The 26,001-nt window shown below is 45.6% G+C and overlaps 1 protein-coding gene across 2 annotated transcripts in view; it reads right to left on the reverse strand.

The window, feature by feature from the left end:
• The window catches only part of KIAA0753 (KIAA0753 ortholog), a 235,297-nt gene that overhangs the window by 200,943 nt on the left and 8,353 nt on the right, over positions 1-26,001 (reverse strand). For both annotated transcript variants that reach the window (XM_078679332.1, XM_078679331.1), the window contains exons 2-3: positions 14,979-15,134; positions 9,160-9,772 (exon numbers count right to left, since the gene is read on the reverse strand). In XM_078679332.1, the coding sequence (XP_078535458.1) occupies positions 9,160-9,772; positions 14,979-15,122 (757 nt within the window). In that variant the 5' untranslated portion in view covers positions 15,123-15,134. The remainder of the gene's footprint in view (positions 1-9,159; positions 9,773-14,978; positions 15,135-26,001) is intronic.

Consider the following 26,001-nt stretch of genomic DNA (forward strand, 5'->3'; position numbering starts at 1 on the left):
TTTTTTACAAAAAAGTACTTTTGCTCAATTTTTAAGTGTCTCATCATGGCCGGTCAGGGCCCTTAAAGCGGTTTGACGGTGCTAACACTATCACACGTCTGTTGGGTTAGTTGGTGTAGACCAATTTGGTTAGATACAGTTAAGTCTAGCGCTGACGGTATCCTCTTTTCTACACTACAGAGCGGGGCCTCATGTTCCCGAGCGGTTGCCGGGTGAGGTGAGGCCTTCACCCACACAAAGCTGGGTGAGTATCACTGTGAGGAAATGCCTCTAAGTGATTTAACTAAGATGCTAGTTTAACAATGCGGAACGAAATTGTTCATGCAAGTGGATGTAACTATATGGGTTATGTGTGTGTTTGCGGTTATATGTGTGCGATCTTGTGTTGTTGACAATCATTTTTGCTTTTTGATAGGAAGAAGACATGGTTCCCTTCCCACAGTGGACTTTAGAGCGTTAAGTTCCTGGTAGATATGTAATGTGTTTTTCACGTACATTTGTAACTTTCTTGATCTAATACATCATTTATATTTGCAGTAGCTATATTACACTTAAGGTCCTGAAGAAAGCCGGGGAATTTCCCCTATAGGCAGAAACATGTCGACCATTACACACAGCGCCACAGGGTAGTCTTCACTACCGGGCGGGTTTTTAAGCATTGACACGTAGATTTCTATTTAAGAACGCCTCTAGAATCTTGGTAGTCAATTTTATTTACAAGCACTTGAGCACTGCACTATACTGACATCTTTTGCTGATGAACACCATGGCTAGAGTCTTGACATTCACTCCTGCACTGACACTAATTGGTCGGGTGTGGAGTGGCATGTTTATCAATTCCCACGTGACGTAAAATCCACCAACAAGGGTGGTCTGATGGGAATTGTTCTAGCACTTGTGCGTCAGCAGCATTTGCCCACACGTATGTCCTATTGCCACACAGCTATCCATTTAGTCATACACTAACCCTTGACCTGGTCTGCTCTTTTTGTGTTTTGTCACTTTCAAGTAGGGGAGCGAGCAGACAGGTCATAAAAGATTCCCCTTGACCCCCCACACCCCGTTTTTTTATGAATAGTTGGAAATTCACCAATCTTTCTGTGATCTTACTGAGTCCTGGGAGTAGTGAAATAGGTCTAAAATTTGCCATCTCCAATGGGTCAAGATGAGGTTTCTTTAAAAGGGCCTTCACAATGGCCCCTTTCCACCTTGGCAGGACAATGCCCTGGGAAAGTGAGGTGTTAATAAGCTCAGTTGCCGGTTTAGCAATGGTAGTGGCGATCTGTTTAAGAAACCGCATAGGGACCGGGTCACTAGGGGAGGCGCTTTTCATAGCTGCTAGGACTTTAAGAAATTCCTCACCTGAGACTGGATTGAAAGCATTAAGCTGAGGGCCCACGGCAGGGAGCAGGCTGTCAGCGTTTGCATGGCTGACCGATTGAGGCAGGGTAGTTAAGATGTTTTTAATTTTTGAATCGAAATAGTTGGCAAGTTCATTGCATTTGGCTCCTGACGTATCTTGAGACAATGGGGGGTCAGGGACCTTCAGTAGTTCTTTGACAATCTGATAGGATTCTCTGGTGGAGTTAGAGGAGCTTTTAATTCTTTCGTCAAAGAATACTGTCTTGGTGTTTCTAAGGGCGATTTTATATGCTCTAATAGCAGCACGGTATGTATCTTTATTTGCATTGCTCCAATCTTTCCTCCAGGTGCGCTCGAGCTTCTTACAGTCTTTCCTTAACACCTTCAGTGCTAAGGCAATTCCCCCTCTGTGCTGACTTTTCATTTACTCCATTTCTCATGACGAGCTCAGCTCGTCATGAGCACACGACCAGTGTACTGCATGACGAGCTGAGCTCGTCATGAGCATCGAAGGGGTTAAGATTCTGAGCTCAGGAGTGTACCAGGGGGCAGAGCCTACTCTCCCAGTCTTTTTTCCCAGTCTTTTTTTTTTTGGTAAGACTAGGTCTAATGAGTTTGTGAGCCAATTTTTAAGGTTAGTATCAGCAACCACGGGGTCCGGGTCATGGGGGGGATGGAATGTTCAAGTGTGCAAGTCCAATTTTCGACGGAGAGCTTAGACCAAGCCCTCTCAAAAGTACAAGTACTAGGGGTTTGAGGTATTTCGAACTCGCCCTGCCAGGAGAAAGGGACCAAGAAATGATCTGACCAGGGGAGGGGGAAGGGGAGGTGGGGTTAGACTGAAATGACCGAATATTGGTGAAAACCGGGTCAAGAAGGTGGCCTTTATTAGGTGTGGCACCCGTATTAACTAGTCGCAGCTCGTATGATCTAAAATCAAGTTGGAGGTCCTCCGCCACTGCGTCTAGGGGGTCATTGAAGTGGAGATTAAGATCCCCTAGAATGGTAAAATTGGGGGAGGAGAGTAACTGTTTCTAGGAGGGAGTTAACAAAGTGGCTGGAATTCTCAGGGGGGCGATACACTAAAAGGCCTGTGAAAGAGGTGGTAGAAGATAATTGAAAGGAAAAAGGCAGCTTTCAGACTCCGCAATGCCGCCATCCTTCACTCTACAGACGAAGTGATCTCTGTACAGTATGGCCAGGCCGCCCCCAGAGTGAATTAAAAACCCCAGGGGGAGAGCCCGGACAATGTCAGCCTCTGAGTTAGAGGTTAACCATGTTTCCGTAAGGAACAAGATATCTAACTCGTGGTCCTGTAGCATAAAATTAATCTCCAGAGAGTGCTTGGGGAGGGACCTACAGTTCAATAGGGCCATGCGCAAATGAGTGGGGGCTGGAGAGTCCAGATTTAATCCCCGAGAATGAGAGCTGCAGAGACCACAGTGAGTATAGGTGTCTTCCTGCTTATGCACATAATGGCAGAGCGTATTCTTGGGGGGTCTCAATAGGAGAAGGTCCTTCCGTGAGTAACAGATATAGCCGTCAGCAGAAACGGGCATAGGTTCTGGCCCGGGGCCCAGCTGGGCACAGACGGGCTTGCCTCTGGCGCGCCGCTGCGCGGACGGGAAGTGCCGTTCATTTTATAGAGAGAGGGCCCCAAATCAGCCGTAGCACTAGAATGCTGTCCTGCTCCTCACCCAAGATGGCGCCCGATGTCTGCACCTGGGGGGGAGAGGAACGTCAACCTATCGAGCCCTAAATCGGCTCAGAAAAGCCCCTGCTTGCTGTTTAAACAATAGGGTGTCATCAAATTTGATCCCTAAATTTCGTGCTGCACTAATTGTGTTCGGCGGGGCTTCCGCGTCCTCTGGCCACCACTTTTGGGGCGAGAAGGAGTTGTTTAGTCCCACGAGGGGAGGTCCCACGAGGGGAGAGCAAGCAAGAGGATGTAAGCAGTTGTGCTGAAAGAGACAATTACGTGATCTTAAAAATGCGGCGATATTAAAACAAACTGGAATAACAATTCAGATTGAGTGCCCTAGCTCCCGGCTTCCGCCTCAGGAGCGCTAATTCTAGCAAGTTACCTGTCTTGCTCCAAGCGTCCAATTTATAGTGCGAGGGCCCCAAATCGGCCGTAGCACTAGAACGCTGTCCTGCTCCTCACCCAAGATGGCGCCCGATGTCTGCGCCTGGGGGGGAGAGGAACGTCAACCTATCGAGCCCTAAATCGGCTCAGAAAAGATAACAGAGGTCCCACGAGGGAAGAGCAAGCAAGAGGATGTAAATGCAGGCAGGTAAGTATGTAGCAGTTGTGCTGAGAGAGACAATTACGTGATCTTAAAAATGCGGCGATATTAAAACAAACTGGAATACCAATTCAGATTGAGTGCCCTAGCTCCCGGCTTCCGCCTCAGGAGCGCTAATTCTAGCAAGTTACCTGTCTTGCTCCAAGCGTCCAATTTATAGTGCGAGGGCCCCAAATCGGCCGTAGCACTAGAACGCTGTCCTGCTCCTCACCCAAGATGGCGCAGATGTCTGCGCCTGGGGGGGAAGAGGATCGTCAACCTATCGAGCCCTAAATCGGCTCAGAAAAGATAACAGAGGTCCCACGAGGGGAGAGCAAGCAAGAGGATGTAAATGCAGGCAGGTAAGAATGTAGCAGTTGTGCTGAGAGAGACCATTACGTGATCTTAAAAATGCGGCGATATTAAAACAAACTGGAATAACAATTCAGATTGAGTGCCCTAGCTCCCGGCTTCCGCCTCAGGAGCGCTAATTCTAGCAATTCTTCTTGTAAGGTAGTTTATTCCATGCCCTTGCGCCAATCACTGCAAGGGATTTACCTCCCTTCGTTGAAAGTCTAAATTTAGGGACAATAAGCAGGTTGGCAGTAGCGGACCTGAGATTTCGATAGGGGTGGTATCGTGCAAAACTTTTCCGGAGGTACATCGGGCCCTGCATGTGAAAGACCCTATAGGTAATAGTTAGGATCTTAAACAAAATGCGTTTGTGGATAGGGAGCCAGTGAAGGGCATCCAATGCGGCAGGATTTTCTAGGCCGTCAAAGTACCAGTCCAGCGGCCGCATGCTGGACCATCTGAAGTCTGTGCAGGGCCGATTTGTTTGACCCTGCATACAGGCTGTTACAGTAGTCCAGTCTTGATGTAATTAACGCTACTGTGACCGTGCGCCTAGCTGCCAGGGGGAGCAGATCAAAAAATTTCCTTAGGCCCTTTATGATGGTAAAGCAGGCGCCTGCTACCGCCCCTGCTTGCTGTTTAAACAATAGGGTGTCATCAAATTTGATCCCTAAATTTCGTGCTGCACTAATTGTGTTCGGCGGGGCTTCCGCGTCCTCTGGCCACCACTTTTGGGGCGAGAAGGAGTTGTTTAGTCCGAACAGCAAAATTTCCGTTTTGGCGGAGTTACACTTTAGATGATTATTGGTCATCCAAGCGAATGTCGCAGATAGGCAGTCTTAGGTATGTTCCGCATTAGCCATATCCTTATCCAGGACAAGGACTAGCTGCGTATCGTCAGCGTAAGCAATCGTGCTAATGTCAAATGAAGAGATTAATTTAATCAGGGGGACCATATAGAGATTAAAAAGTGTTGGGCTCAAACTTGAGCCCAGCGGTACCCTTGACTTCAGTACCTTTTCCTCTGATCAAAACTGCCCCAACGTAATTGCTTGACGCCTAAGCGTCAGGACGTTTTTAAGTCACTCCAATACGGTGCCTGCTATGCCCGCAATGGCCAAAAAGGATAGCATGGGACACCGTATCGAACGCTGCAGATAGGTCTAAAAGGATCAGGACAGCCTTCTTGCCCTGATCCAAAGCAGCTCTGTTGTAAACAGCAGGGCAGACTCTGTCGAACGTTGGGCTCTAAAGCCCGCTTGGTTGGTGTGAAGAATGTTATTCTCTTCTAGGAATGCTGTAAGCTGCTTGTTCACACAAGTTTCTGCCAATTTGCAAAGGGCTGGAAGAAGCGAAATAGGGCGCAAATTAGATAGGGTTGTGGGATCCTGTAATATCTTCTTCTGAATCGGTCTTACGGCTGCAACTTTCCATGGAGATGGAATTTCCCCCGACCGAAGTGATGAATTGATAATGGAGTTTATTGCAGGATTGGCCTCTTCAATTATAGCTTTTAACAGAACCGGGGGGCATGGATCAAATGGGGATCCTGCATTCATTAGAGATATGGCCTGGCGGGTGTCCTCCAGGCTAATCGGGGTAAAGGTTTTTAAACATGCTGTGCTAGAATCGGTTGTACCCCTAGACTCTAGGTCAGCCGGCTCAACCTGAGGGAAATCTTTTGTAAGATTGTATATTTTTTGTTCAAAGTAGTTAGCTATATCGTCGCAGAGGATCTGAGACGGTGGAATTTAGGGTTTCTGAAACTATTGACAATTTTTAAGATTTCCTTCTGCTTGTTTTTTGTGGCATCGATTGCGGTCGTGTAAAAGTCGACTTTCGCACGTTTGATCAAAGCATGATAGTGCCTCCTGGCCGTCTTTTACACCTCATGTTCATTGCTATCGTAATAGCGCCGCCATCTGCGTTCTAGAGTTCTGACTTCCCCTAATGTTTCTTTTAATGTTCTCGAGAACCAGGGCGCAGATTTCCTCCCCTGATGGGGTCTAGGCCTAGCACCTAAAGGTTTCATCTTGTTCCCTATTGCATTGATCCATCTCTCAAACCTCTGGTTATCTGTGGTGGTATTCCCTGACAGGGAGGGTTTACTCTCCTTCACCCAACTACAAAAATCAGGGTGGTCTATGATTTTACCCCAGCATGGAGTGGGCCTCCCTTTGCTTTGTGCCCCATTCTTCGTTGCCCCATTAATATTTACCCTAAGGCTGAATGCAATAGATTTGTGATCTAACCAGGTTTGAGTCAGGGGGGGCTCTACCATCATTGTGTCTAAGTTGGAACTAATGCATATCTAAAATATGCCCTGCTTTAGGAGTGGGTTCTAAAATTCGCATAGTTAGTCCAAGGACCTGCATTATCTCATTGAAACAAGTGACACTCGGATCGTTAATGTTGTCCAAATGAAGATTGAGGTCTCCCAATAGGGTGAAATTGGAGAACTTGAGTGTCAAATTGCTCAGTACTACCCCCGCACTTTCCAAGAATTGAGTAGGTTGACCCGGTAAGCGGTATACTAATGCTCCAGAAAAAGTGAAAGAATCGTGAGCCTGGATGCAGAAGCCGAGACTTTCGGCTCCTTTAATGTCCACTGGCTCCGTAGTTGTGCATGTTAAATGTTCTCGATAAATAATCGCTAAACCTCCACCCCGCTGTAATTGTCTGTCCAACCTCTGAATTTGGAAACCTGGTGGCAGGGCATGTACAATATCGGGATTAGACCATTCTCTTAGCACGTCTCGGTGACAAACAGACAGTCCAGGTCCCCTTCTACTATAATGTCATATACATGTAGTGTATTCTTACATATAGATCGTGCATTTATGAGACCTCCCTTTATAGTCTTGGGTGTCCCTTTCCCTCTCGAATTTTGATGGGGTACCAATACTTGTTTACAACCATAGCAACTAATAGGGCCTACCCAGGTGTCGACATTAAGAGCTTGATGACAGCGATTAGGCTGTTTATTTAAGGATAATATAAAGACCCTGGACATTTGATTGTTGTTAATTACCTGAGCAGCGTATCTGGCCCCTGGCCCGTCCTCAGCGCGGTCGGGCACAGACGGGCTGGACTTTGGCTTGACTTCGGCGCGACAGAGGTGCGCCCGCTGATCGCGTCCGCTGCGCGGAGGCATGTCCATCTGTCTTTATACTGGCGCCTGAAGCGCTAGAGCGCTGTGACTTGTATTCCCCCAACATGGCCGCTGTTGTGACACAGACGTCTCCTTCAGCACAGCACCTAACTCGGCTGAGAGAAGGGCGTCTGCGGGGTAAACTGTGTGCAGGCTACTGCAAGGAAGATCACAATTAAAATACGGCGCAAAGCAAGAATAACAAAGTATTTTAAAAAACAAAGCTACCACACATATAGTATGTTTCCCGGCTTTCCGCCTCAGGAGGACAGTAGAGTCTCACGATGCCACACGCTCCCTGCCTTTATACTGGCGCCTGAAGCACTAGAGCGCTGTGACTTGTATTCCCCTAAGATGGCCGCTGTTGTGACACAGACGTCTCCTTCAGCACAGCACCTAACTCGGCTGAGAGAAGGGCGTCTGCAGGGTAAACTGTGTGCAGGCTACTGCAAGGAAGATCACAATTAAAATACGGCGCAAAGCAAGAATAACAAAGTATTTTAAAAAACAAAGCTACCACACATATAGTATGTCTCCCAGCTTTCCGCCTCAGGAGGACAGTAGACAAGGCGGTACCAAGGAGGGACTAAAAAGCCTACTTACAAATAAGAAGCAAGGATTTATGAAAGACAATGACACAAGCCAATGACAACTATGGGAGGAGAGTGGGAGGGGCTTCCAGAGCATACCCTAATACAGCATGCTTCGCAGAGCGAGCAGAACATGCCCGCTGCCCTTAAGCTCGACCTAAAAAGGAATGGCCACCAACACACCCAATAGCACGGTATATATGCTAGTATCCTCACTTCCAGGGCAAATAGAGTCACAAATGGGTTCACACAACGCCACCATGGGGCACAAGACTTACTGCAAAACAATTTCCTGAAGTAGCAATCAGGGGCTTAAAAGCTAAAAAGGACAGGTCTTGTCTTTAAAATTCCCCAACTCTAAACAGCAAAGCCTAATTACTTGCCAAACTTCTCTACCATCCAAAAAATGGCAGTGCTCAGGAAAGACTAATCAGCATTTCCCAACTAAAAGGTCCTCATAGAATGTCTAAGGGTAGCCCTGACTCCATTTTCACTCACTGTCTGAGTCTCTACTCTCCAGTAACAATAAAACAGGCAGTACATTTCCTCAATCTGGGGAAGGTACCATGCTAAAACAGGCACGATCCGAAATGGATCCCACTGTTCCTTGCAGTCATACTAACAATACATTCATAGCCTTTCTAGAATATATGCCAGGCATTTCTGCACTCAACACGCAACATGGAATGCCATGTACTATTATCAGACAATATATTTTCCTAAAGCCGTAATCTATTTCTGTTGCAAGCCAGGCAAACCCAGTGTACCAAATGTTTGGACTACCTAAAACACCAGAAGCTCCTTCCCCAGACAACTGCGGTTCGGTCTTTCATAGTGTATTCTAAATTTTCATGAACCATTATCAAACTTCTATCAATTACAAATGCAAAAAGCATTGGCCATTTTGATACGCTATAATCAATGGTATAGGAATTTAGTCCATCTACTTTGCAGGATCTGTGAATGTACTCAAATAATCCTCTCAGAAAACAGATTGAGTGTGCAGTTCAGATTATACTGTATTACTTTACTTCTAGACACATTTGACTTATCTTACCCAGAAACATCTAAAATATCTTTTTGTAAAATGCACATAGGAAGCACTATGTTCTCACATTCTCCACTGCTTTCCATATTCTAAGGCAGTTGTTGGTTGCCAACAAATGACATCCTTTTGACTGCCGCACTAATTAGCTTCAGTTAACTAAAATCATGGTTACATGGCTGAAGGCTTATGGACATAACCCTGTGGTCTACATTCCAATAAAACCACGGGCTTCGCTATAGTCATATAAAACATGTGTGTGTTTTGCTTCAATAAAATGTCTAACAGCAACCTTTAAAATTAAGCCAAACATGCATTTTTCAGAAAAAGAAGTGCAAATGAGTACACAAACATAAGTATGGATTGATTTACCTTTTTTGGCTAGTTCTTCAATTTTATGGATGTACTTGCTTAATTCTTTTTGCAGCCGTCGAACTTCCTGCACGCTTTTATCTGCCTGTGCTTTGGGACTTGCCTTTGGGCCTGGCCCTGGATCATGGGTTGGTGGTGAATCTAAAATCAGTTGTTGTACATTGCCTCGATCTGGGGTGTAAACATACACTCTGGCACCGGAGCTGGTAATCTCTGCCTTGGCTGCTTGTTTGGCATGCTCCCCACGTTTAAAGCGAACATAGGTCTTTGATTTATTCCCAGCATTGACATTTTCGCAGGTTTCTTTCTTGCTCTGCTCCAGTGTTTTACTGTGTGATTTATTCTGATCCTCTTTAGCAAAATTTTCTTTCACCTTTTCCTCTAAATTCCTACGTTTGATGTCCCTTTTTGCCAGCTTAATTGCAAGATTGAGATTCTCCTCAGATACAACTGAGAAAGGGGTTGAATTGTTGGAACTCCTGCCATCACCATCAATATCATCCCTTGTGTGCTCATTAGACCGCCTCAGCTTTTCTATAACAATTGGATTGGGGATGGAATATCGGAAGGCCAAATTTGAGGGAAGAGTAGGTACATTCCTATTGAACTGGAGCTAAATAAAAGAAAACAAAAGCCATTAGATATTTTCCACAATGTGCAAAACATTTGACTTTTTACACAACTTCGTAGAAGGGAAAAGGTTCAACTACAAAAACGGAGTAAAGTGAGAAACTATTGAGAAAACAAATTCCTCACACCGAAGTGCAACTGTATGCTACAACCAGAACAGGAACACCAATTCGTTTGAACAGAGCACCTGTGTGGTTCACTGCAATTCTTTCTAAGATAAATAGTTTCAAATATTTATATATGGGTGGAAAATTAAAATCAAAGAGTTTCAACTTTTTAGGTTGTTAGAAAAATGAATAGAACATGTCTCACACAATAAAATCACATTTAAACACACAAAGACCCCAGAAAAGTAGCCAACTGAAACCAGGGGTAAATAATATGGCATTAAATTCCTAAGGATTAAGTGCAAGAGATGTCAAATAAAGCATTGCAGATTTAGGTGCATGGCAGTGGTCAAACGTAACCGTGATTAAACAATTTAGCCTTAATATCTGGCATTCAGATGGACTAAAAAAATAAAAACCTAATTATTTCTATATGTTAGGACATTCTAGATCCTCAATGTTTTTTTACTGCTCGGACTGCAAAGAACAGATTGTCTATTTCGCATATGTTGATTACATTACTTGTACTCGCTTTCTAGGGACTCCTGTCTTTTGTAACAATTACTCACCCAAGGTCCCTAGTGTATCGCCTTTGAGTTCCCTTGTTTCTTTAAAAAAAAATGCATAGTCATCTGGCCTACTAGGGATAGATTTTTTTTCCTCACACGTCATTGAATTTTCGCATACTTTCATGAGCCCCAATTTTGCCTCTCTCCCTCCCGCCATCAGCCAGAGTTTTATTTTAACTTCTTTATTTATGCAGTTTTTCAAGAACACAGACAGACACAAAATGCATGCTATTCAGTTGCCCAACAAGGGACCCCTCTTCTCCCCCCCCTTCAATTATTATAACACAAGTAAGAATTAATGGGATGTCAACTGACCAAGCAGATGATGAATCATTACAGCGAACCGTGTAGGTGAACAGCTCACTAATACCAAAGGTTTACTTGGATTCAGGGGTCTCCACCTGTACTCTACCATGCAACATCTAAGCAAGTATTGGCATGGCAGCTGCCCAAAATGCCAGATAGTCCACGAATTTGCCATCTCTCCTATACATTCTGATGATTGTCCCTTCAGCTATGCCCATTCTAGACTGTCCTTCACACATTTATTAATACTCAAGTGACATTTTCCTAACCAGGCAACGGTTATCTGCCTCTCAGCCAACAATAAAGCAAATTGCACTCGCTCCCGACAGGTCCATGCGAATAACAGAAATGATGCTCTATCCACCCTCCTGTCTCTCCATCTGTGACAGCCTGCAGATCAGGATGGGTAAATCTTATTCAACGTAAGCAGTGTTAAATAGGCAAAATGTAAGAAATAAAAGTGAATTTATTTAAATCTGGCATTACCTGAAACCCACTTGCCCATTTCACATGCTGATGCCCATTCCTTATCAGTGAGTGGGGCATCCAGGTCAGCTTCCCAGGCCTTAGCCTTTAGTAAGGGCCTGTTTGTATCAGATTTCATGGCTTTGTACATCAATGTGCCATGCTGCGGGATGCGGGCTAGTGTATTTAACATGGGTGGGGCATTGGGGAAATACATCCAAAGCTCTCTAGCCGTACAGGCTAGTTCGGCATATTATAGGAATTACACAGGCCCAACCCCAAAACAGTCTTGCGCAACCTGAAAGGGGATGACAGTTTCACCAGGATACAAGTCGCAAAGTAGACAGCAACATTCCAACCTTCATTTACCGATAGTCATAGCTCTGCTTATGAGATGGCAGGGCTGCACATCCGAGAAGTGTAGCTTCCTGGCAAAAGGTGCCAACCTTTTCCCAAATACATGCGGTTAGCCGCACTACATATGGGAGCACAAAATTAAACCCACTGCCCATAAGCTGGAGTTAACTAGTAACGCAGTATAAGTAGATTGGATTGGAATTTGGATTGTCCTGATACTTCAGGACAATCCAAATCCTGTAAAAAGGTGCAAAAACACAATACCTGGTGCCCATTCTCCCTCACTAATCAGCAGTGACCAGGTGTGGCAGAACAGCTTACAGGAAAAAGATAAGCTTAGGGTGTGGAATGCACCTATCTGGCTAGAGCGGAAGCCAGTCCTGTCCCAGAAGGTACTTTTTGGTGATGCTTCCTTGTCTTTGAAAAGAAAAGGAAAAAAGCAAGGCTTTGGAATTTAGCCAATTTCGAAAACCACAAAATGATGAAATGCTTGGTCGTAGACAGAAGGGTACGTTTTTTTAACTGTCTGTCTTTGCAATACTGTTTTTGATTCAATCATTCTTGTGATCTTAATATTGTGATATTTCCCATTATCTATTCTTATATTTAACATAACTAAAATTCTGCTCCCAGGAGATCAATGACTGATAGTCTCAGGTGGCTTAATTGATGAGGGAAAAAGCTAGTATTTCGAACAATGGCATTTCGCCCATCACAGAACATCAACACTGGTGGGTTTGCTCAGCATCTTCCACCACATGACATGAACCTTGGTCTCACAAGCATCTGAGGGTTTGTTGCAAGCTTCTTTCAGGAAACACCCAGCCATTCCATGTGTGTGCTACTAAAAATAAAACTTTCAGAGTGGGACTACATAATGCTGTCCTTATTTTTGAGATAGATGATACCAGTATTCAGTTGAGAACAGGAGGAGACATTTGTTTTAAAAACATGACAGATAAAACCATCTTGCTATTTAGTGTACAACTTATCCAAGTTGGGCAGGGTTCCATTAAACCACTATTTCCTGGGCCCTACTAACAGAATTCTTGCACATATCATTTTCTGCATATCATTATGCTGGCTATTTATTCGGATGATTACTGTACTCTGTCTGGACAACGTTCATATGTTTGCAACATACTATCATCAATAAGCAAGCACTTTTTTCACTAGCAGAATCAATTACTGCTTGCTGCATTCCCAGCACTTTAAGGAATAAGCAGCGCTGAACAGGCTAGACTCCTGCATTTTGATTTGTGACAGAGGTTCAAAGTTGACTTCTGCAGTACAGGTAATGGCATTTGCTATTGTGCAAATCGGGCCTTGTGAAAAATTCTGTGCAGGCACTGTTGACTTCTAGCTTGCTTCTCTTCACTGCGACCACATACAAAGATTAAGATTAGTTGTTGTGAATTGTTCCCAGCCATCCATGTTCAATTAGATGACTATGCATCACAGCACACCTCACTTTTTACCAGAGAGAAGAACTTGTCTTACACACTGCTCACCGAGGGTACCTCCCTCTCCCGTCATGTACACACTACTCCATCGTCACCCTCATTCAAAGGTCTTCAAGGTGCTTCTGCTTGCGAAGAAGAAAATCTCAGACCTCACCTAATCATCCCATTAGACGCAGGGGACATTTCCCAATAATTTTAGGATGTTATGCGAATGCAAAAAGTCATAATGGTGCACCCAATACGATTACTGTGGCACAACATTATTCACTGCAAAAAAGCCCTAGGCAAAACAGACTAAAGAACTATAGATTGCCAAAAGATGAAAGCAGACCCTCTAGCACCAAATATTGTTTCTTATAACAGAAAGGGTTGGGGGGTAAAAGGAGCAGGTGCAGGGGACAAAGGAAAGCCAAGTTCCAATCAACAGTGAAATGTACTCCTACTCAGCGTTCCTCAAATGGGTTGCCCAGTGAATATCATAATAGTCCCACATGACAATGTGCATTCTGGAATTCTACATGCTGGATATGCAGGTTTCAAGTAAACACAACTAGAGGCCATATGTACAAAGCCATTTTGCATTTCCTAATGGTGCAAATCTCTATTTCAGGTTGTTAGGAAATGTAAAATGGTGTTTCGGTACGTAGGAAAGACATTTTCGATTGTGCAATTTGTGACTTACTTAATGTAGAAATCGCATTGTTTGCATTTCAAAATTGGAAAATCACAAATTAGTATTACTAAATAGCTAATCGCTAACACTATGAACAAAGGATTTCCTTATTGCAATTAGTTGCAAAATTGCCACTTAGGAAATGCAAATACCATCAATGTGTATCAGGTGGTAATCAGGTGCAAACTATAAAAAGTCATCCAAAAGGCATCTGGCTCTATCAGGATGGCGACTGTGTGTGTTTAGGTGAGGAGATTTTGGCTGGTAGGCAGAGAAGGAGACAGAAGAGGATATTTAGGGTAACACAGTTTCCAACCAATATTGGTAGTGTTAATAGCACACAAATTGCCATATGTCCCCCAACTGCAACTTAATTCATTTATAAAACAGGAAAAGCACCCCTTCACTCCATGTTCAGGAATATGTGATGCATCATAACTGTCCTTGAAGCCAGATTTCCAGGCAGCACCTATGACTCCTTTATGTTCTGCCACAGTGGACGAAATAACCGCCAGTCTCTGATTGAATTCGGCGATGGTATTTTTACTTGGCAAAAAGATTACATAGAGTGTTCAATAGTATGTTTGTAAAATAATCCAATAGTTTCTCCTGCTCATACTACTTTGGGAGACAGTGCATATGCCTTGACTCTTCGATACGGACACCATTCTTGAATCCAAGACCCAGAAGTTAAAGGTAGTACAACAGGGCACATAAAATAACGCACGCAATAACTGAACAGACTTTTGGAATACTTAAATCACGTTTTAGATGCCTACATGAGACTGGTGGAGCACTACTCCCCAGACCAGAGACCTGTTGCAAAATCATTGTCATCTACTTTGATAGTAAAAATATGTATGTGTTGTGTTGACCTACCACTCGCGCTATGTTATGTGTGACAAAGTTAGTGTACCTGGACTTGCACCCTTATTTTGAATGTGTTCTTTTTATTTGCATTGATTCTATCAAAGCGAGGATAATAGCATTTCCTTTATTCTGTTCTGAACGATTCCGTGCACTTCAAATTGTTTTATTGCCTTAGACTTCTTACTAAGCATTATTCCATGTCTTCATCTGCTTCTTCCCAAAGCATCATTTCTATCCGGAATGGTTGCAAATTTAACAGCACAAATTATATCAATAAAATGTCGAAAAGGGATTATTTTATATTTATAGAAATAATGAGTAGCATACAAGTAATGTCCTGAAGTCAACGAATCAGGAAACACGATTACTCAACCATTACCTGCATCTGCCGATGCTGGAAGTTTCCAACTTGACGATTCTCCTTTGATTGGGTGCCTGCCAAAAAACTGACCCGAGATGTGCTTGGCTGTCCAAGCTGCTCCATCTTCAGCTGGGCGCTTCTAGGGTGCAAATCCAAGATCATCTTTCAAGGTATCTTTTGAAAAAACACAAGCACTGATTAGAGAGCATGGTTGTTGCTTCTAAGTATTTACTGTATCTTTTGAAAGTATGTTAAACATGCTCCAGAACAACATTTCAAAGAGGCGTTATACTGGTAATAACATCCAACAAGCATTTACAATGCAATGGTCTCGGCATCATTAAAGGTAGAGCTATTGGCATTGCTCATGACATTTCTTTTTTTTTCTTTAAATCATAAATAAATGGCATTGTCATTTACATTGTCAATACACACCACTCTGCACTCAACTGCACTCACCTGCACTGCACTGCACTCACCTGCACTGCACTCACCTGCACTGCACTGCACTCACCTGCACTGCACTCACCTGCACTGCACTGCACTCAACTGCACTCACCTGCACTGCACTCACCTGCACTGCACTCACCTGCACTGCACTGCACTCACCTGCACTGCACTGCACTCACCTGCACTGCACTGCACTCACCTGCACTGCACTCACCTGCACTGCACTCACCTGCACTCACCTGCACTGCACTGCACTCACCTACACTGCACTCACCTACACTGCACTGCACTCACCTGCACTCACCTACACTGCACTCACCTGCACTGCACTCACCTGCACTCACCTGCACTGCATTCACATGCACTGCACTCACCTGCACTGCACTCACCTGCACTGCACTCACCTGCACTGCACTGCACTCACCTGCACTGCACTCACCTGCACTGCACTCACCTGCACTGCACTCACCTGCACTGCACTGCACTCACCTGCACTGCACTCACCAGCACGCCACTGCACTGCACTCACCTGCATGCCACTGCACTGCACTCACCTGCACTGCACTGCACTCACCTGCACTGTACTCACCTGCACTGCACTCACCTGCAGTGCACTCACCTGCACTGCACTGCACTCACCTGCACTGCACTCACCTGCACTGCACTGCACTCACCTGCACTGCACTCACCTGCACTGCACTCACCTGCACTGCACTCACCTGCACTGCACTCCACTGCACTCACCTGCACTGCACTCCACTGCACTCACCTACACTGCACTGCACTCACCTGCACTGCACTGCACTCACCTGCACTGCACTGCACTCACCTGCACTGCACTGCACTCACCTGCACTGCACTCCACTGCACTCACCTACACTGCACTGCACTCACCTGCACTGCACTGCACTCACCTGCACTGCACTCACCTGCACTGCACTGCACTCACCTGCACTGCACTCACCTGCACTGCACTGCACTCAACTGCACTCACCTGCACTGCACTCACCTGCACTGCACTCACCTGCACTGCACTCACCTGCACTGCACTGCACTCACCTGCACTGCACTGCACTCACCTGCACTCACCTGCACTGCACGCACTGCACTCACCTGCACTGCACTCACCTGCACTGCACTGACCTGCACTGCACTCACCTGCACTGCACTGCACTCACCTGCACTGCACTCAACTGCACTGCACTCACCTGCACTGCACTCACCTGCACTGCACTGCACTCACCTGCACTGCACTCACCTGCACTGCACTCCACTCACCTGCACTGCACTCACCTGCACTGCACTGCACTCACCTGCACTGCACTCACCTGCACTGCACTCACCTGCACTGCACTCACCTGCACTGCCCTGCACTCACCTGCACTGCACTCCACTCACCTGCACTGCACTCACATGCACTGCACTCACCTGCATTGCACTGCACTGACCTGCACTGCACTCACCTGCACTGCACTCACCTGTACTGCACTCACCTGCACTGCACTCACCTGCACTGCACTCACCTGCACTGCACTCACCTGCACTGCACTCACCTGCACTGCACTCACCTGCACTGCACTCACCTGCACTGCACATACCTGCACTGCACTCACTCCTCTGCACTCACTACTCTGCACACTCACTACTCTGCACTCACTCCTCTGCGCACTCACTCCTCTGCACTCTCTCTGCACACTCTCTCTGCACACTCACTCTGCACTGTGCACTGCCGCTGATATCATGGAATCTTCCACCACACTTTCTAAAACTCTATAGTCCGAAGCATAATAGGCACAGAACCAAAAGAAGGGTAGACATTGCTTAAAATAATCTTATTGTATTTATGAGAAGCAAAAGCGAGACTGTGAAATGTGCTGAATATCAGTTTGTTACGAATCAACAGAGTGGACTTAGAGAACCAAGAAATAGTAATTTAGAATCCGGGTTAGAAGGAGTAGTAATCACATGCTGAGGATCAACGGGCGCGAAACAGCGTGGTGGGCGCGCAGGAGACGCAGCGTGAGCGGAAGATCGCCGGAGAAGACACGAGTCTGCCTTGACTGACCCGATGTGGAAGGAAAGAGGTGAGTGAGTGTGTGAGTGTGTGAGTGAGTGAGTGAGTGAGTGAGTGAGTGAGTGAGTGAGTGAGTGAGTGAGTGAGTGAGTGTGAGTGTGAGTGTGAGTGTGAGTGTGTGTGTGTGTGTGTGTGTGTGTGTGTGTGTGTGTGTGTGTGTGTGTGTGTGTCTGGCGCGTGCCTGCCTGCGTGCGCGTCCACAGACCCTGGTCGGCTCGTCCACCTCTCTGTAGTCCCTTGCTAGCTTACTAGGCGACAATAGTTCTCGTTGCCGAGACCTAAAAATGTACCATGTGAAGTTGCACTGGTCATATAGCTTGACGGGGATGCTGAAGTATAGGATTAGAACAAGGATCTCAAAACTAGGATTTTATTATTTTTGCAGATATAGGACCTTTTTATTTTTTCATAATTAGCAGATGCCTCAGGTGTGAATGACTCCAAAACCATGTAAGCACAACATATGGGTGCTCTCCTCTGCAACTCATGCTGGCGCAATCATGGACTCACTTCCAAATGATTTGCTACAAATTTATGAGTGATTGTGACCGGCCCGCTCCCCAGGGAATGATCGATGCTTCTCGTGGAATACAACACGGAGCTCTGCATTTCCTCAACTCCTTATCCCACAGCACAGCTGCATAGTGAGGATGGAACATGGTAATACACTGATGGCACTGAGCATGGACTTACTTCTCGGGTTTGAGAGGCAAAATTTGTGCTGCTTCATCAGAGGGTAGGGAGAGAGGAAGGTTAGGAATTTACATAAGCAAGACGTGTGACGAGTGCTCTGGTATTTATGGCACTCAGGCACCCAGTGGATTAGAGGTAGGAACAAGATACATTTACATGCAGAGACCAACATATATGACAAGCATTTGCAATGCAATAGGTCTCGCATTAGGAAAGTTTGAGCTATTGGTATTGTAAATGGCAAAGTTTTTATTTATGTTTCTTTTTTTTTTAAATAGCTAAATTAATAGCTTCATCATTTACAATGCCAATAGTTATAACTTTCGCAAATGTGATACCTATAGCATTTGTAATGCAATATGTTTTGTATTTACAACCCGCGAGAGGACAAAAAAAAGCTCCGGACCACCGCCTCCTCCCAGGCCTTCAAAAGGGACCTCAAAGTTCTCCTCCTCCAGAGACACCTCCAAAAGTAATTCACGTCCTCTTGCTATTGTGAGGAAGACTTCCCACTACTGATAATTTCTACTTTCCATGACCATGGAAGTGCCTTCCCAGTGTATGCCTGTGATTGGAGGGTCTGCCTTTTTGCAGTATTTTCCATGTACTGGTGTCCGGTGCCCTTTTGTAACATGCACACACCACTCTGCCCTTGCAACACACGGCTGATACCTCTCACATGTCTTTACCTTTGATACTTGCACAAGTGCCACCTTGCCCATGTAACGCTTGTTCCTGAGCCTGAGTGTCTAGCACTTATTGCAGGACTATACCTCTAATTATACTCTGTTTTCTCTTATAACTGCACACTTGTCACTTTCATTTCCTCTTGTGCACTTTTGACTACCTCATGTATTTTGGTTGCTCACAATTTTTACTCAAGTATTTTGTTTGCTCACGATTGTCACTATTACCTTTACTACCTCATGTATTTTTGGTTGCTCATAGTTTTTACTACCTCATGTATTTTGTTTGCTCACAATTGTCACTATTACCTTATGTAAGTAACGTATGTTTTTGCAACCTGTTCTTTTGTAATGTTTCTCATTATGTTTCATTTCTGTTCCTAATGTGAAGCGCTCTGACGCCTTCGGGTAAAGTCCGCGCTATATAAAAATGCATAAATACATGAATAAATAAATACCGCCTTCGGGTAAAGTCCGCGCTATATAAAAATGCATAAATACATAAATAAATAAATACCGCCTTCGGGTAAAGTCCGCGCTATATAAAAATGCATAAATAACTAAATAAATAAATACCGCAAATCAAACATCCTCGTCACTCTGCCGGCCTGCGACCAGGAAGTCAGGCAGGCCGGCGCGACAACCGGAAACAGGAAGTAGGAGGGCGGGAGCCTACCCCGCCTCCCACGGAAGAGCCGCGATTGGAGCCGTGTTTGGAGCACCGGAGCAGGCAGGAGCCTACCCTGCGCCCCGGTGCCGAAGGAGGGAAGAAGAGTCCTGCTGCCGGGCCCTGCAGCTGAGGAGAGCCACCGCACGAAGGAAGCCGGTGAGTGGGTTGCTGAGCTGCGGGGGGGGAGGTTGTAAAAAGAGGAGACAGCAGTGGTTGCCCCCACCTTTGTACCACAGTGACTAACGTATCAATAGAATCTGATTTCCACAAAAACATTGAAAGGGGATCACAATAAAAGGGTGGGGCGAAGCTCACAATAATTAACCTTACAATGATACCTTCTCTGCCACTCTTTCTTGTTAAACTTCTTCCAAGTAATATCTTTTATTCAATTAACTACTCTACTCTAATCTCACTACCAAATTATTCTCCATCATGCTTCTGTTTCTCTCTTTATTCATTTTCCTATCAACTCAAACAAAAAATGAATGTGTCCAACTGTAAGCAACTGGTGCTCGTGTAAGGCGCTCTGATAGCAGATACCTTCGGGTTGAGTTTGCCATATATAAAACTCCAGGGAAAAAACCTTACCACAATTTATTTCAATCCTTTCTTCAGCTATTTTCTCCCTTCAAATCAGTGAGCCTCACAGACTCCTTCACACTTTAGTGGCATTTATTCTTTCAGCAACATCAGACTTTTTTCTGGGCAAGTACCACCTTAACCATAATACAATGTTTGATGTGCCATCCCCATTTACAAGTACTATCCTCAAGATGTGTTAAACCTAGACGGTTGATAAATTCTTCGAAAAAGGAAGCCAAAATGTTAGCATGCCTCTCAACTCAAAAGGTCTTCATACTGTCAACACTATTTTTTTAATACTAACAGGCACTGCTCTCGAATTAACCTTACTGACAAGTATCCTCTCGTCACTTCACAGGTTGAATTTCCAGTTACTGCAACCACCTGTTGGGAACAGCCTATTTCTAAATGGCATCTGCTAGTTACATCAAGAAATGTAACTTGTAGATGGTAAAGAGCTAGCCTTTAGATTTCATTAATGAGCCGTAAATATTATGTGCATCCCTTCCAAAACAAAGTGCACAGTTAAAAATCACTACTTCACATAGAAATCTTTCTTTCATACAAAAATCGTTACAAGAAAAAGTATCAATAGCTGTCCCCATGGCAAGTGACTCAGCAAACTCAACTGTACTTTCAATGACTTTGGGAAAACTTTGAATGACTCTTAAAATTACTCCTTTTTTATGCCAGGTCCCATTCTTTAATTCCACAGTCTCCAAGAGTACAATCAACCAATAATTCCCCATCACACGTATTATACATTTGACTACAACCCCCAACCTAGCCTTAACCAAGAACACATAATTAGCATACCCCTCTTTTTGGCACTATCAGCCCATTGGGTCATTTATTTGCCTTACATAGAAATAGTAGCAATAGCGTATGAAATTTCAGGAGAACAAACTTGCTCTTATCTCCCCCATACCACTAAACCTGCTTGCACTGTCAATTATGATGCGATCCACAGAAAAAGTGTTAAATGTTTCACTAAACATATCATCATGGGTCACGCAAGCTTCACTTCCTCACCTTCTTAAAACACTTCCCTTTAGCCACTCATTACTAATCACACCCAGAATTTACACACACATCCAGGACACTCAAAGGTTCTCTCAAATACCTCCTGCTCTCCCATCTAATCTACAGGTACTACAAGCCCATACAACCGGCCAGAGTATTTTTTTCACACAGTAAAAACTCCATCAAAATATGATATTCTTTCATCTTGGCATATAACATGGCTAAACAAGCCAGTGCGTTGCAAGTCCTCCTTTAGACCAAGAAAGTTGTCGGTGGTTTGACATCAGAACATAAACCATACAGCTTTTTTCACAAGCTTGAAAGGCTGCCTCAAAATATATGAACATTTCTGTTTGGATAAGGGATTATGTTCATCAAGGTAAGAGGCACTATAATATCCTCTCCTCTTCCAGGTCGCATCACCACGGCACCTCACCCGCATGTCCATTTGAAGTGAGACATCAATCACTAGCAGAGTAGGAACTCAGGTAATATTTGTTATGTCCTTTAAAGAGTGCTCCCTCCTCTAACTCTACGTGTATGCCGAACCGACCAGAACATCCCTATACTTGCTTATTCTCATTTGATTGTTGAGTATTGTATCGCCAACTGTTACAGATTTACTGTGCTGGTTCGTTGAATGCTACTGTGAATTGTATTTGGTGCTGAATAAAGTCTTATTAAAAAAAAAAAACTCTACGTGTATGCGATCCTTTACTCAAAGATACCATAGGCACTTGCTCGAGACTTTACCCTTCCAAAAATAAAATGTTTTATTGTTTGGTGTTATATTGATATGTTAGAAATGGTTTTATTGGGAGGCATGGCCAGCAACATGGCTGAGTGAGATGTACTTTCACTGAGCTCCGATCAAAAGCAAGAAATCCGAAGGTAATCGGCAGTTCCGAGACCGAGAATAAGCTGCCCTGATTCGGTAAAACATGTGTGACAAACAACCCTGTATCCGAGGTATGGGAAAAGGCTGAAAACTAGAGAAAAGATGGCGACCGTGGCGGAGCCCCGATCGGGGCCTAGCATAAATGGTGGCGTACTGAATATTGCTTTGGTCACCACGGAAAGAAGAAAGCCGCCCTATCGTGAACCAAAATGGTCGGAGAGCTAAAGCAGGTGAGGGGTGGTCCCGGTCCCCGAGCTGTGAGAGGAACGCGTGACGGAGTACAGTCCCACAATATAGAGACGCAGAGAAAACGTGGTGGACCGCGGAGGAAGGGAATTTCATGCCCCGGACCGGAGGACATCCTTTACAGTCCACACGTAGCCGTACCTGTGAGGGTTTGAGCGGATCTACGGAGGGCTATAGAAGGTTCCCCTGGGATGCGGAGTGAGGCAATGCGCATATGATATAGACCAAGAGAGCATCGGCTCAGGCCGCGGGCATCGCTGAGGGAGTGACTCTCACGACCCCGGATGGGAAGTAAAGCGAGGAGGCCAACTTGGGATCCTTACTGGACACCTAGGGTGACCCTCTGCGGCAGAAGGTATACAGCAGTAAAGCAGAATGACCCGAGATCCATCCCGGTTGGCCTGGGGAGTCCGGATGGGCACGCCTGGCCGCGATACTACGTTGGGGACCCACGGCAGGCAAGGAGTAGGAGACTGGGGATACTTGCGGTGGCTGGGCCCGGCCAGGGTCGCCGAGATAGACGATCAGAGGCCCTGCCCGAAATACAGAGCGCCGTGGCCCCAGGAAGCGAGGAAGGCGACATCGGCCCAGCAATCGGAGCCAGGGTATCGAGACCCTGGACCTGAACGGAAGTGAGGCCTACAACCAAGTGTGAACCCGTGCCTGGGACCCGAGGGGAGGTGGTCTTCACCGGGCCACTAGCAGGGGCGGAAGCCAAGCAGTGGAGCAGAGAACGGTGAGGCCTGCGACACCCCCTAGCTGAACACTGTGTAGTGCGGCTCGGAGAATAAAGGAGGAATATGGACCGCACCAGACCTGCAACTGCAAAGTCTAGGGTGTAGAGAACTGGAATGCACCCAAGTAGCAAGTAAATAATTAAGTTGACACTTTAAGAAGCCGATAAAGTTAGAACATAAGGGTAACCTGGGAGCAACACTCATGGGTAAATGGAGGTATCATCGGGAGCGAGACAAACAGAGATAAAGTGCGACACACAGCAATACGTGATCAAAGTGAAATCGGCTCACTGCGCTCGGGGAAACGGCTGAACTGAAATAGAGAAAAGGGTACCCCAAGAACCCGACAGCGGTTCTCGGCCCTTTTAGGGACCCCGCCTCCAATAGTAACAGCGCCAAGTGAATTAATCTATGAGAAGATGAGTGGGGGAGCCCCCCGGTCCATACCTTGATGAGACTCCGACTTGTGCAAGAAGAACTGGAGCAGAGAAACTACATCTCCCTCCCTGCAAAGGAAGGTGTCAGAGACGAGAAAGAGAGGGCGCCAGAGGTGCGTGCCCCTGGATTCCTTGGACCAAATGGACGGCTGAGGGACGCAGTGACGCGCATTTGAGAGAGACACATTGCCCTCTCCAGAAACAAACCACGCCGGTCCCGACTATGGGTAAAGACAAAGACAAAGAGCCTAAACCCGCTAGACAAGGGAAGCTGGATCATACACCAAAGTTGTTACCCTACCTCCAGAAGATCAGCCGCCGCTCCGCACAGACACAGAAACACTACTACAAGCAATCCAAGCATCCAGAGCGGCATTAGAAGAGAAAATATGAGCAGTGGCCTCAGAAGTGACACTACTGAGACAGGACCTCCGCATTCTATCCGACAGTTACGGAATCCGAAACCCAAGTAGCAGAAGCTGAAAATGCAATAAAAGACCTTCGAAAAGGGGTTGCTGAACTGCAAACATCTAATAAAGACATCCAGTGGCGTATTGAGGACGCTGAGAACAGAGCACGAAGAAATAACCTATACTTCGTGGGTTTCCAGGAAGGTGTTGAAGGAATGAGCGCCCCAGAATTTCTACATTCTTGGCTCTAAAACATCATTCATGCAGACAAATTTTCCGTATGCTTTGTGATTGAAAGAGCCCATAGAGCACTAGTAGTGAAGCTCCCTCCGGGTGCACAGCCAAGGCCCATCTTAGCGAGATTTTTTAACTTTCTTGATAGAGATCTGATACTAAGAGAAGCTAGGATACTAGGCGAAATTAGGCACACGAACTCACAGATTCTGATCTTCCCGGATTCTAGCAAGGATGTTCAACGACAGAGCCTAACCTTTCACTCTGTTAAAGCAAAGCTCAGATCACACCAAATTCAATATATGCTGTTATTCCGTGCTAAGCTGAAGATAATCTTCATGAGCAAAACCCACTTCTTTCAGACCTCACAAGAGGCATGGAGTTGGGTGGAAGAACGTCCTAACCTACGGCGATCAGAAGAATCGCAACCGAGCAGGTGGAAGGTGCATGAAATGGGCCCGAGAACGGCTGGGCCCAGGAAAATGATAAGAACTCTGGAAAAGCAGAGAACGAGTGTACAGGGGTCAACGCCGTACATCTCTAGAGGGTCAGGAAAACTAAGAAGGAATAAGTTGGCCACAAAGGAACCCCGGAGAGAGAAAGACTCCTAAAGCACCCATATCGCCAGTCAGAGCGACTCCCAGACAGATTCGGACAGCAGGGAAATGACATCAGGAGAAGAAGAAGAAGCAACAAAACACCCATTAGTAACAGCAATAACAGCAATGGAACAAGACATGGAAGCAGGGAAGTCTCCATCACAAGAAGAAGCACTCGATTCAAGCTAAAACCGAAAATAATGAACTGCTACGAAACTCGACCACGAGAGGCAAGACCATGAAGCCACTCCCCGATCACCTCCTTTGAACTGTGCAGAGACAGAGGCTCCGAGACCAAGTGATGGTGACAGGCCAGAAGATGCCTGAGACCTTCCTCTCTTTCTTTGCCTTTTTCCCTTTCCCTTATTCTTGCTTTTATCTTAGTTGTGTTTGTTTATTGTAAGTCATAGCGCTGTGGGAGTTTGAACCCATAGTGTAAATTGTCACCAGGTGGCTGACAGCCCTCTCCTTCCCTTAAACACAGGAAATGGAAAGGAACCATGGGGAAGAGTGTGAAGAGGGGGAGGCAGGAGGTGGGGAGGGGTGAGTTGGGATAGGATTAGACAAAATAAGTTACTGATTAAGTTTAGTCGCAGGATCCATGCAGAATACACACCACGAGAAAGACACCGAGCCAGGTTCCAACGTTCGATATACCCTGGTCCAATACATGAATGCACCTGTAACCAAGATGAAAAGGCCTGAAAATAACATTCTCTCTATCTTGACGTGGAATGTCAATGGCCTAGGGGACAAGATCAAACGGGTTCAAGTAAATAGATTTGTTAAGCGAATACACCCAGACGTGGTGTTACTGCAGGAAACACATCTGAGGAGCAGGAAATTCGGGTTCCTGGGTAGGGAATTATATACGGTCCTGGTCCACGCTGGATGCACCTCCGGTTCTAGAGGAGTGACGATCCGGATTAAAAGATCGCCTCCCTTCCACATTAAACGCACATGGACAGATCCACATTGCACTTATGTGGGGGAGACTGGGTAGTGGGGCAGACGCACCTTGACCCTAATCTACGTATACGCCCTGCCAAAATTACAAGCGCACACATTAAATTAACTGACGGAGATCTTATTAGACTCCACTGACTCACTGCACATATTAGGGGGAGACTTCAACGGCATTATGCACACACCCATGGACCGGATTGAAGGGGGAGGGCAAAACCAAATGCCCATAACCACACCACTGGCACGCCTCGCAGACACGCTGGGTCAGGTAGACCAATGGAGACATATTAGCCCAAGATTAAGGCAGTACTCCTGGCGCACATAACGTCTATT

Source organism: Lissotriton helveticus, chromosome 3_1, assembly GCF_964261635.1.
Source record: "Lissotriton helveticus chromosome 3_1, aLisHel1.1, whole genome shotgun sequence".
Classification (NCBI taxonomy): Eukaryota; Metazoa; Chordata; class Amphibia; order Caudata; family Salamandridae; genus Lissotriton; species Lissotriton helveticus.